This window comes from Panthera pardus, unplaced genomic scaffold (genome assembly GCF_024362965.1).
Source record: "Panthera pardus isolate Hobbes unplaced genomic scaffold, ASM2436296v1 HiC_scaffold_2, whole genome shotgun sequence".
Lineage (NCBI taxonomy): Eukaryota > Metazoa > Chordata > Mammalia > Carnivora > Felidae > Panthera > Panthera pardus.
The window spans coordinates 42,266,573-42,278,882 of record NW_026526765.1 but is presented as its reverse complement, the minus strand read 5'-3'; the positions used below and the strand labels follow the sequence as shown (position 1 = coordinate 42,278,882).

General features: G+C 53.9%; 1 protein-coding gene and 1 non-coding gene across 3 annotated transcripts in view; one reads left to right on the top strand and one right to left on the bottom strand.

Moving 5' to 3' along the window:
- Nucleotides 1–8,167, bottom strand: part of PPARGC1B (PPARG coactivator 1 beta) — a 111,584-nt gene extending 103,417 nt beyond the window's left edge. The window contains exon 1 of one of the 2 annotated variants that reach the window (XM_019464394.2): nucleotides 7,809–8,167. In XM_019464394.2, coding sequence (XP_019319939.2) covers nucleotides 7,809–7,886 — 78 coding nt within the window. In that variant the 5' untranslated portion in view covers nucleotides 7,887–8,167. The remainder of the gene's footprint in view (nucleotides 1–7,808) is intronic. The other variant, XM_019464395.2, reaches the window with a different exon arrangement.
- Nucleotides 8,168–10,948: 2,781 nt separating this feature from the next.
- On the top strand, nucleotides 10,949–11,056 carry LOC128778414 (U6 spliceosomal RNA). The gene has a single exon (XR_008424005.1). It is a non-coding gene; the product is annotated as a U6 spliceosomal RNA (small nuclear RNA).
- Nucleotides 11,057–12,310: the final 1,254 nt, after the last annotated feature.

Sequence of the window (12,310 nt, the reverse complement as noted above, 5' to 3'; positions counted from 1 at the left end):
TCTCAGCCACTTAAACAAGTAATCGGGGCAAATGTTTGTTTTCTTACCTAAAAGAGGGAGCTGTAATGACAGGTCTTTGGGGATAATTAATCAATGACTTTACCCTCCCATTTGTAAAAGTCTCTCTGGTCTCCTACCCTACTCCTGGGCAGCAAATCTGTCTCTGCCCTAAAGAGTAGTCAGGGTGGGGGGGAAAATTTAAAAAGAAAGAAAGGGCAGGGTGGGGAGCCCAGGAGTCTAGCTGCCATCAGGGGCCTATAGACCCTGTGCCCAGCCCAGCTGTATGCTTCAGATCAGACCCTCCCTCAGCCCTGTGAACCCAGGCTTCTGACCCCCCATCGCCACCCCCTGACTCACTCACTGGGTAATCGTTATGAAAGCACCTAATGAAGAAACCCAGGGTTAACTGCTAGGGGCATGGGGGGGGGGCCTTTGGGGTTTAGGAACTGTAAGAGTAGGCAACAAATGCAGCCTGTCCAGGGGTGGCAGTGGAATGCACCCCAGGATCCCACAGCCACCACAAAGCCCAGCCACCTGGGCAACAGTGTCTCTCTGAGGACTATCCACCTGTCTGTCCCCCAGAGCCAAGACACCCCCTCCCCAAGTCCTGATACTGGAAAAGAATAGGTCTGAGAGTCAGGGACCTGGACCTCTTCCAGCTAAGTGGCTTCTTCTGTGCCTCGCTCCGTATTCCTCTTCTGGAAAAGGCAGGGAAAGAGTGGATGCTCTCCAATGACCCTCCCAAGCATGGCAGGACAGGACGGGGCTCAGGGGTCAATGTTCAAATCCCAGGCTAGACCCTCACGAGCTGCAAGCCCCTAAGTGACTAACCCAATCCCTGTGCACTTACAAAATGGGGACAACAGAGCCCACGTCACCGTTACTGGGAGAAACCATGTGATAGTACTCAAAAGTCTCTTTTCACAAATACACACTGAAACAGTCACGGACGACAGGATGTGGTGTGTGCATGGATGAACAAGAATGGCCATGGGTCCAAAATGGCAGAATGAGGCTGATGGGAACATGGGGATTCACCATACCATTCCGTGGCCGGCCCCTTCTGTATGTGTTGGACATTTTCCAGAGTAAAATGTTTAAAACACAAACTTCTCTTCAGAGAACCTGACACCTAATCACATAAAACATTCTTCTGCTCAAAAAAAAAAAAAATAAAATCATCTACGTAACAGGTAACCGGAAAGCTAGCTCAGGATAAAAATACTATTTCTTGCCCTCCCAGATCTGTCAACCTAGCGGTAGGGACAAAAACACGCAGAGGGACAGTAGGGACACCAGAGGGACAGTACGTAGCACCGTCCATGTGAGTGGTAGACTTAAGAGGCTTCCCCTGGAGGACAGGTGTGGGGGTGGGAGGAGCCTGAAGTGCAGGTGGGCTAGGAATACATTTAAACGGTGGGGTGGAGTGATTTCCTAAATGAGTAAACTTAATGTGACCTACATTAGGAAAAAAAACATACCCACGATTTGGTGCTTATTATACGGCACGCATCGCGTTAGGTGCTTTCAATCCGTTTGCATTTGATTTTCATTGACTTCTTGCCACAACTTTATAAGGCAAGTACTATTTATTGTTATCTTTATACGGGAGGGAACAGGAGTGCAAGGAGGTTATGGGACCCACCAGGGGTCTCACAGCCAGCAACCGGCCAAGGCCAACCCACGTAGGATGAGTGAGTGCAGTGGCCACACCAGGGATGAGCAGCTGTGCCTGGAGAGCAGGGAGAAGGTGGCACCAAAACAATGGCATTGGAGCTGGATCTGGAAGGATGAGTATGGAAATGGGAGAAACAGTGGCAGAGGAGATAGACTACACTTCCAGGAAGAAGATTCATGACATACCCTGGGGGAGGAGGGAGGGGACACCCATACCAAAAGGGAAAGTAGACAAAGCAGGATAATGTCAGGGGCCTGGCTCTCCAAGTTCAAGTCCTTGGAGGCCCTTGAATATTTAAACTTGGGGCTTTAGTGTAAAAGTCCTGGGAAGCCACGTGGGGGGGGTGGGGGCGGGGGGAATGTGTGAGCGAGGGAATGGCATCAGACGTGCATTCTAGCAACTGCAGGAATCCCATAGTCATGAAAAGACAAGACCCAGACCGGAAGAGGGGGAGAGGAACAGAAAGGGCAATCCAATCCAATCCAATCGATTCTACATCAACCGAGAGTCCACAGGACCCATGCGAGGCACTGGAGTACCTTGGAGAAGAAATAGCAAATGGGCCTGCTCATTCTCTTCCAAATGACTTTATCTGGGTCTCCTTCACCCTCACATAAGAATTATGTTTCCCTCTTTTGCATAAAAAAAGGACTGCATGAAGGGGAGTTTGCTTACACTTAATCCTGCCCTTCCAAAGTGCTTCAAAAAGAATTCGAAGTGTTCTGAGCTGCAGGCTGCAACTCATTTTATATACATTATATTATTTGACTCTCACCCCTGGGAGTTAGGGACTACGATCCCCACTTCAGAGATTGAGAAACTGAGGCCTAGAGATGCAGAGGGCCTGATGAGTTGTCTTCTCTCTCTCTCTCTCTCTCTCTCTCTCTCTGCAATGTGCCTTCATTCGCTCGAGGTGCTAGAAACACACTGCACAGAAGTCGTCCCTGCCTCTCCCTGCCTCTCCCTGCCTCGGGAGCTTGGAGTCACGTGGTCTGGGAACCTCGCCTCTGATCCTGGCTCTTCTACTCACTCCAAGATAGCGTAGGTAGATTATCTTCAGCAAGCCAGCCAGTTCTCTGAAACTAAAATCCTCATCTGTAAAATGGTAATATAATGGCACCTACCCTTTGTAGACTCTCCCTGAGGACAAGACACAACAATGCAAAAACAATGCTTGGCAGAGTGCACGGCATCTAAAGGATGCTCCGACAGATGTCGTTGAGGATGATGAAGGAGGAGTTAGCTGTTAGCACTGCAGTGCTCATGTTATGACCTCACTTCTAAGCCCAAGTCCCCATTTGCAAGGCTGCTTCTGACTCAAGCCAGTATTCCTTCTATTATTCCAGAGAGAGAGAGAGAGGGAAAAGGGTGACTCATACCCTGGCAATGGTGAAGCTTCTGGCTGGCCTGCAGCAGCTGGGGAGAGGAGAGTCCCAAGGTGAAGGGGAAATATGAGCCCCCCAGGGCCCAGTTGCTGGGCCATTGCCTTTCCTGGCTTTCACAGGCATCCTGATCATTAGTACCAGCCACGGAGCCCCAGTGAAAGTGGAGCCCTGCCCTCAGGTAAACAAAGCCAGCACACATGTCCCCTTCTGGGCTCAGGTGAAGAAGTTACTCCCCCTGTTCCCACACAGGTGAGGGGTGGGCAAAGGCACCCAGCCAAGGCTGCACTCCAACCTTCCCCTCTAGATGCCTGCAATGTTGACTTGGAAAAGAAGTTAGCCCTGGCATGGGGGGCCATGGAAGCTGGGGGGCTATGGAAGCTGCAACACTGCATACCCAACAGGTGAACACTAGGAGTTCAAGCCACTTTCCCAAATCTCCATGTGACGGGGCCCCTTCTCAGTACTCAGGTCCAATTTTAGAACACTGAGGGGATAGGACACCAATTGAGAAATGGGCCAAATCATAAACATGACATTTTACAGAACAGAACCAAAAATCATCATATGGGGGGGCAGGGGGGAAGCATTACAAGTGATCAAAGAAATGCACGTTAAAACAAAAGGTTAAAAGAATTTATTGATGAACAGACTGGCAAAAATGTAAACCAATTAAAATACCAAGTTTTCTGGCTACAGGGAACCAGGCATTCCCACACAATGCTGGTAAGTGTGTAAATTACCACAATCCTTCTAGAAGGCAATCCAGAAATGTGTTTCCCAAACGCCTGCATAGTTCCTTTGACAGAGTAATTTCACTTCTAGGAATTTAAATGAAGGAAAGAAGACATATGCAAAGATATTCATTTCAGCATGGCTTACAAGAACAACAAAAATTGTAAACAACTAAAATGACTAACAATAAAGGACTCATTAAATACATTTTGGTTCAACCCTCAATGAAATACTATATAACCATTCAGATAGTATGATATTAAGTAGAATATTTATTAATGTGGAAAGACAATCACAGCATATTGTTTGGAGGAGAAAAAAAAAGCATATTACAACAGCATGATTCCAAGTTACAATTAGTATATAATGAGTGACTCCATTTTTGTGCAAAAGATATAATCGATAGGAGTGACTCCATTTTTGTGCAAAAGATATAATCGATAGGAATCAGTGGGAAAGAAAGGTCTGGAAATATATATAAAAATTAACAGGGGTTACCTTTGGGTAAGATTACCTATTTTCAATTTCCTCTTCATGCTTGCCAGTATTTTCTAACAATTCTATAATTGAATATTTTTAAGTGGTAAGAGATCAGACCACATGATTTGTAAAGCTCTGACATTTTGGGCATCTATCTATGATTGATGTCCCAAGTGACTTCAAACAACCCATATTTAGTGTGAGCTTACTGTGTGGCCTTTAGAGCCTAAGTCATGGCCTATAGCTGTAGCTTTCTGCATTCCTTTCTACCCATACTGACTGCCCAGCTGTCTCAGGGACCGCCTAGGAGCTTCCCCTGTAATTCACGTGCCTAGCCAAGAGCCAAGCAAAGGAATTCAGCACGGTGGCAGGTGCCACGGGGCCACAAAGAGATGAAAGGCACAACTCTAGTTCCAGAATCTTACTGGGCCACAGGACTCACACACAAAATGCTTGGTTGTATCACATAGACTAAGAAAACCAAAAGAGACACAAAGCAGAGCAAGCCAGGAAAGGAAGGCCTGCTCGAGAGGGCCATGCAGGAACAGTGGGTGAGGGCACTGGAGGCAAGGGGCACAGGCTGGGCAAAGGTGAAGCCAACCCAAAGTCCTCTGGGATACGTGCCCCAAACCTTTCCAAGAGACTTTCACAATCCTCGGTCTGCAGAATTTCTGAACTTTGGCCCGAATGGGTAAAAGTTAAGTCTCCTAAACACAAGTCCTCCCTCTCTCTAACTCTGGATTAGCCACCAAAGACAAGTCTTTTGGATAAAGACAATAAATTAGCTTTTTATTCGCTTTCCCCACCCCTTGGGGGGGGGGGGTCGGGAATGGAGGGAGGGACAGGGAGGGTCTGGAAGAGGAGAGGGAGTTGCAGGAACAACCAGACATCTCACATGCAAGCAGAGCTCACCCCCACCACCTCGACCTCCTCTTCTCTTGCCTGCAACACCAGCCCCATTTGACAGATGGAGGAAAGGAGGCTCAGAGAGTTCAAATGGCTCGCTCTGGGGTCACCCAGCCAGAGAGTGGGGAAGGCGACTCCACTCAGGCCTTCTGACTCCAAGTCCAGTGCTATTTCGAGGTAACACACAGGACCTGGAGTCAGGAGCCCTGGGTGGCTCTGTCACCCGCTGGCTGCGTGGTCCTGTACAAGCCGCTCACCCCTCGCAGCCTCTAACCCCAACTGTAAAATGAGGAGGCACGCGATGGCCCGCCCAGGTCCTCTTCCGGCTGGGCTCTATGAACCTTCTAGGGGTGGCTGCAAAGCTCCCCTATCAATTACATTTCCCAAGTTGGGCCGGCAAAGATCACCAGAGGAGCCTCTGCCTGTCACGTGGTTAAATAAAAAAAGCAAACGTCCCAGATTAACTTTCACTGCACTGCTTCTGCTGACACCCGATTACCCAATTTTCTAGTTTCCTTGGGTGAAATATCCCTGCAGGGTAGGCCCACTGCAAGACTAAAGGGCAAATAATGAATCACTGGTGAGCCAAAGAACACTAAAGATGGAGTTAAAACCAGGGTCCAGAACGGACGGTTTTTGCTCTGGGTCACCGAACGAGTCTCCTGCTATTTCAGGCTTCCTTCACCCGAGTCTCAGTCGCGAGGTTTGGAGGCACCCCCAGACAAGTGCAAGGGATGAGGACAGAACTTTCCCGGGGGCAGCTCTGTCCCGCCCGCACCCAGTCCTCCTAGGCCCAGGCTGTCGGCTGGGGCTGGGGAGGGGGGCGGCGGTGGTGCTGGGGCTGGGATCTGCCTTCCGAGTAGACGTGGGCGCGGGGCGGGCGACGGCGCCCGGTGACCGCCGCGGGAGCTCCACTGCAGTTTCGTCAGAGGTAAAGGTACGCGCCCGGCGCGCGCGGCGTGTGCACACAAACACACACACCCGCGCGCGCAGACCGCTCATCACACACACTACCCACCCCACCCCCGGCCCTAAGACTGCGCGATCACACGCCACCACCCCCTCGGCCCCAGCCCCGAAACCACCCCAGCACGCCCGCCACCGACCACGAGGCCCCGCGGCTCCCTGACGCATGGATGTCTGCAGCGGGCGAGGGTCGGCCTTCTCCCGCGCGCGGCGGGCTTCCTCTCCGCGACACCCCGCCACGCCGCGCCGTCCCAGCCGCCAGCCGGGAGTCGCCGCCCGGAGCTGAACGTCTCGGCTGCTGCGCGTCCCCTCCAAGTCGAGTCTCACGGCTAGGAGTCAGCTTGCAAGCCTCTCCCCGCCCACCCGGTCCCATGACAGCTGCTGCCGCCCAAAGACAGGCAGATTATAACAAGAAGCAAAGTTTCCCTCTCTCTCCTCCCACCGCCCGCCCCCCCTCCGCCTTCCCCCTCCCTTCCAGTGTTATGCAAAACGAGCCGGCACCGGCGCTCCGACTCCAGGTACCAAACCAGCCCTCGCGAGCCGCGCCCGGTTCCGCCCGGCGGCCCCCTCTCCGCGCCCAGCCGTGCGCCCGCATCCGGGGTCTCATTCTCGCCTCCGCCGCATCCCCAGCCTCCCCGCTACCCGCAGCCGGGCGCCGGGAGAAAAAGCCATAACTATGGGGCCAAACTTTATGCTTGCAACAGGCATGGGGTGGGGAAAACCAAGGAAGGGGTGGGGGGCGCGTACGCCTAGTGCAGGCATTTTCGGTGGCGGCTCGTCCCAGCAGCAGCACCCCCCCCCCCCGCTCCCCGTCTCCAAGTCACCAGCTCTCTCGCCTCCCCCCGCCCCGGCACACCAGAGCACCCTCTCCTGTCACGCGCGTGTCGCCGGTGGGGCTCCCAGGCGCAGCCAGAGCCCGGGACGCCGCCTCGCCTTCCCTTCCCCCAGCATCGCCGGGCGCGCACCGGGGCCGCGCGCCGCAGGGGGGACCCAGGCGCCCCCAGACAGCCTTTCCACCCCCATCCTGCCGTGCTTTTCCCCCCGGGGGATCGGCCGGTAGCGAAACCAGGAAGGTGCTATCTCCGGCCGCATGTCCACGTGCCCCGCAGACCCCCTAAGCCCTTAGCCGGCAACCGGCAGGAAACTCTGCGCTGCAGGCGCCGATGGGGAGCCGCGGGGGGCCAGCAGCAGCACTCCGGGCACCCGAGACCGGAGGACCAGGGCACTCGGGGGACCCGGGCAGGCGCCTGAGCCGGGGCCACAAGTCCACGTGAAAGTACGGCAGCAAGTGCCGGCAGTCTGAGGGCGCGCCTCCAGCACCCAGGGCCAGCCTGAGGGTCCCCCACACCTTGGCGCGGCTCCACCTCCCCAAGGAAACGCGGTAACCCCCACTTCTGCCGGCGCGGGGGGGCAGACTCCAAGCACCCGAGGCCAGACCCTCCCCAGCGGCCGTAGCTCCCCCCACGCTCCGGCTTGCGCGGGGGGAGCCCCCAGCTCCCTACCTCCGAAACAGAGATCCTCTCGGGGTGCAAGGAAAGGGGGGCTCCGCAGCCGGGAACCCCCGATGCACCCACCGTCGCCTCCCGGCCTCCGCGGCTGCGACGGCAGCCCCCGCAGCTCAGCACCCCTGGCCCCCGGCCCGCGGCCCCTGCTGGCCGTACCTGCGTGTCGGCGAGATAGTTGAGGAAGAAGGAGGAGAGCTCTTCGTCCAGCAGCGCGCCGCAGTCGTTCCCCGCCATCTTCCAGCCGCGGCTGCAGCGTGCGGCGGAGTCAGCGCCGAGCCGGCCGGGGGGAGGGAGCGAGCGAGCAAGCGAGGGAGGCGGGAGGAGGGAGCGAGGCCGGCGGGAGGCGGAGGGCGGAGCTCAGGGCCCGGCTGCCGCAGGGCCGCTGGCTGCGGGGGCGGGGCCGCGCGGTGCCCGCGCGAGCCGGGGGTCGCGCCCCCACTTTCCTGCGCCACGTCTGGCGCCGGGGTCCTCGCTCGCAGCCCCCGGTCCGGAGGAAAGCGCCCGCAGCCCGGTGACGATGCCCCAGCCAGCGGCCCGGTGCCTGCGCAGCAATGCGGGCAGCCCCCCGCTCCTGCCAGAGCGAATCACGTTGCGTTAGCGCTGGGCGGGTCCTTTGAGACAACCTGCTTCTGCACAGCTGGGGAAACTGAGGCCCGAGAAGGCAGAGGACTTGGTCTGAAGTCACTGTGCATTTCAATAGCAGGAAGACACAGTACATAAGCTCAGGTCCGACTGCCCCAGAGGTTTGAGGTTTTCTGCCTGAGCTGCAACACCAGAGAGGGAGGAAAACCATAGGTCAAAGGTGGAGAAATCAGGGAAGGCTCCTCAAAGGAGGTGGCCTTTTTTTTTTTTTTTTCTTTTCCTTGAAAAATGCATTGACTCATATTCTGTTAAGTTTGACCATCTCCCTCCGGTCTGTCTTCACTCCCCTACCCCTGAATAAACTTCCATGACTTCTCTTACCATGCATGGCTCACATGCCCGCTTCCCCAGGCCCCCTGGCCTCCCAGTTCCTTTGATGAACCCTCTCAATACCCGCACCCACACACAGTGCTTTCCACTGACCAGCAGCCATCTACCTAGTAACCACATCTTCAGCGGCTGGGTCCCCACTGCCCTTCACACTGTCAACCCCTTCTTTCTCCCGCCACCCCCCACCGCCATGGGCCCCGTTAGCTCTACAGGCCTTTCCTTTAGGGGCATCTGGGTGACTCAGTTGGTTAAGCATCCAATTCTTAATTCAGCTCAGGTCATGATCCCACAGTTCTTGAGTTCCAGCCCCACATGGAGCTCTGCCCTGACAGCATGGAGCCTGCTCGGGATTCTCCCCTCCCCCCCCCCCCCCCACACACACACCGTGCCTTTCTCTCTCTCTCTCTCTCTCTCTCTCTCAAAATAAATAAATAAACTTAAAAAAATAAAAATAAAACACTGGCCATAGCTGCCATTTTACATTTGTTTCAGTGAAGATTTGGTCTTCACGTCTCTCCTTACTAGACCCTAAGACCCATGAAGGCAGGGACTAAATCTGCTTTCCCATTTGCTATATCTCCAGGGCCTGGCACACAGTAGGTGCTTAATAAATAATGTGTTAACTATAGAACCCAGAGGATTTTGATACCCCCCACACCCCCACCACCCGTTGAATAGATAAGGAAACTGCCCGGAGCCGATGGTGCCAGAACCAGAACTCAGGCCTCCTGACTGTAACCTTGGACTCTCATCATCATGCCCTGCTGTTTGCCAGGCAGCACATGAGGGCACCACCTGGATAAAGGCCTAAGGAGGGAAGATTTAGGCCTGTTTCATTGGGCACGCCTGCCTCCTGCTCTCCTCCCCCACTGGCACTCAGGAGGGCTGCCCCACCCTGCCCACCCTGCCCACCCTGCGTGGGCTCCCTCCCAGCCAGAGGAGGAAACAGGGAGAGTTCTCAGTACACCTGCTCAGACTTGAACACCAGAGCAAGAGCTTCCTTCTTCTCCAGTCTGAGGTTCCCAGAACCGCAGGGCGTGATTTCACTCTTTGGGCTTTAGGCCAGCGCGCTTTTAAGGAATAAAGAATCCCAACAGAGAGCCTCCATCTAGCCTTGGAGCACTAGTCTGGGATTCAGGAGTCCTGGGTCCTGGTCCAGTCCTGCTACATCTTGTCTCAGTATTGGGCAACTCAGGAGATCAAGAGCATGGGCAACCCCCCCCCCCACCACCGCAGTCAGACTGTCTGGTTCTGAACCCCTGCCAATCATCTAGTGTCAGGCCTTGGTTTCCTCATCTACACCAGTGGAAATCATAGAATTACTTACTTCATAGGGATGTTATGATGAGTGAAGAGGTAAAATATGTAAAGTGCTTGGCACGGTGCCTGACCTCATGGGGAAAAACACTAAACTCTGGTCCTCTGTTTCCTCATCTGTAAAAATGGGGAGAAAATACACGTCCCTTGAAGGAATGGGCCGGTGTTACTTTCCTTTCTTCCAGCACTCACAGGCTGCTGGCTGCCTTGGACTCCTGTAGATCCGGATTTGAATCCTGTGCTCGCTAGCTGTGTGCCCTTGGTCATTTACTCAACCTCTCTGAGCCACAGTTTCCTCCCCATAGGGTTCTTGTGAGGGTTGCACAAATCAGTGCACGTAAAAGAAATTGCTGGGCCCTGCACCTGGCAGATAGCTGGGCTCGTCCTCCCTCATCGTCATCACCGTCACCAAGGTCAGCGTCATTGGCACCAAGGACTTTGCTGCTGCTGCCCACAGACCCCAGTCAGAACCCTGCAGGACAAGTTTCCAGAGATGTCCCTACCAGATCCAGCATGGCCTGTGACTGGCGTTGAGCCCCTTGCAGCTGAGAGGCCAGACTTGGGGAGTCCCCAAGGCCAGCCATCTCCAGGCTTTGGCCTTACACAACCACAGTACCAGACAGGGCCTCCCAGGGAAGGCCTCAACAGTGCTCGAAACTCTGGTGTCCTTAAACTCTGGTGTCGACAGAAGAGCCACAAACTGAGCAGCTTCAAGGACTTTCTCACCAATCACTATGTCCTCAGAACAGGCTTCTGGCTGGCAAACAACTCAGGTGATAAGACTCCCCACCTGAGATATGTAGCTTTCTTTTCAAAAGCACATTTCAAAATGCCTCCATCACAAGCCACCTACAGAGCTCAGCCTCCTCACCCTCTCTGGTCCATGGAAAAACTCAAAGATCTACGTTGAGAACAGAAGCCCTCAAGAAACCTAAGGTGCTAGGTGATCTTGTGCAATTTGCTTGCCCTCCGTCAGGCTGTTTCCCTGCCTTTAAAACAAAAGAGCTGTGCTCACTTGGGCAGCACGTATACTAAAATTGGAACGACACAGAGAAGATTAGCATGGCCCCTGCACAAAGATAAAACAAAGGAGCTAAACTAAACGACCCTTTCCTGAACCCTGCAGCTCCAATATGATAGCCGTTTATAGGTTACTGGCTAAAACTTCGCTTTTCCATACCACACATGGGCCAGGTACCTGAATGTGTATCATCTCAGGTTGTTTTCAACAACCCTGAGTAGTCGGCATTATGATATCCACGTAATGACTGAGGAAACTAAAGCTTAAGAGGGGTTAAAGTGATTAGCCCAAGACCAAGCAGTTAGAGACGCAGCCGAGATTCGAACCCAGGTCTGGTCGAATCTGTCTGGTCCAAGCCACAGACCCTTGAAAGGAATTGAAAAAAACCTCACACCAGCTAACCACTCCCAAGAAGCCGGAACGGTGGCACATTTCTTGTTTTATGACTTCCAAGTGAAGGGCAATAATAATGCCAAACTTGGACTTCATGTGGCTCGCTCCTATCTGCTCTGCCTTTTTATTGGCCTCGCCTCTCCTGAGATTAGTGAAAGTTTGCTTTGCACATACACCCGGCAAAGCCCAGACTCCTCCATGTTCCACAGAAATGGCGACAGCAATATGAACCTTTTTCACTTGATTATAGTCACCACTGACAAATGCTCAAAATTAAAAACAACAGCATTTTCTCCCTTCTGATCCTAGGAGCATACTTTATTCAGACGCTTATAACTGTGGCTCTCAAACTCTGGAGGGCACAACGGCCACCTGGGCTCTGCTACCAGGATTACAATCGGGTAGCTCTGCAGTGGGCCCAGGAATCTGCATTTAAGAGGCTCCCCTAGATGACGCTTCCTACGAGAAACTACCCATCGTTCAGCCAATATTTAATGAGCACCTACTACGTGCCAGCCGCTGCGCTAGGTGCCATGGATAAATCAGAGAACAAGGTGGCTGACGACCGGGCTGTATTCTATTCACGGATCAGGGCATGGTGAACTTTCTTTGAGGGAGGGAGAGCACTAGGACCTGGGTCTTTAGAATCACTTGGGTTTCCTGCCGGCCACCCACAACTCGGATTCTGTGACCCATGCCAGGGAATCAGAAACACACCTATTTCCCAGTTTCTGTCCAGGAGGCAGAAATTCGAGCCAAGAGGAACTAATAAACACCTGCTTTGTGTTGTCAATTCTGACAGCCACCTCCACCTTTCGCTGAACACAGAACCTGAGAGCTGCAGAGGTGCAGGGGAGAAGGCGTTCCCTACCCCTTCACCGTACAGGTAAGGAGAATGTGGCCAAAGCCACGCAGCCCTCCAGGGGCAGAGCCAGGACCGCAAGCCAGGCGTGTG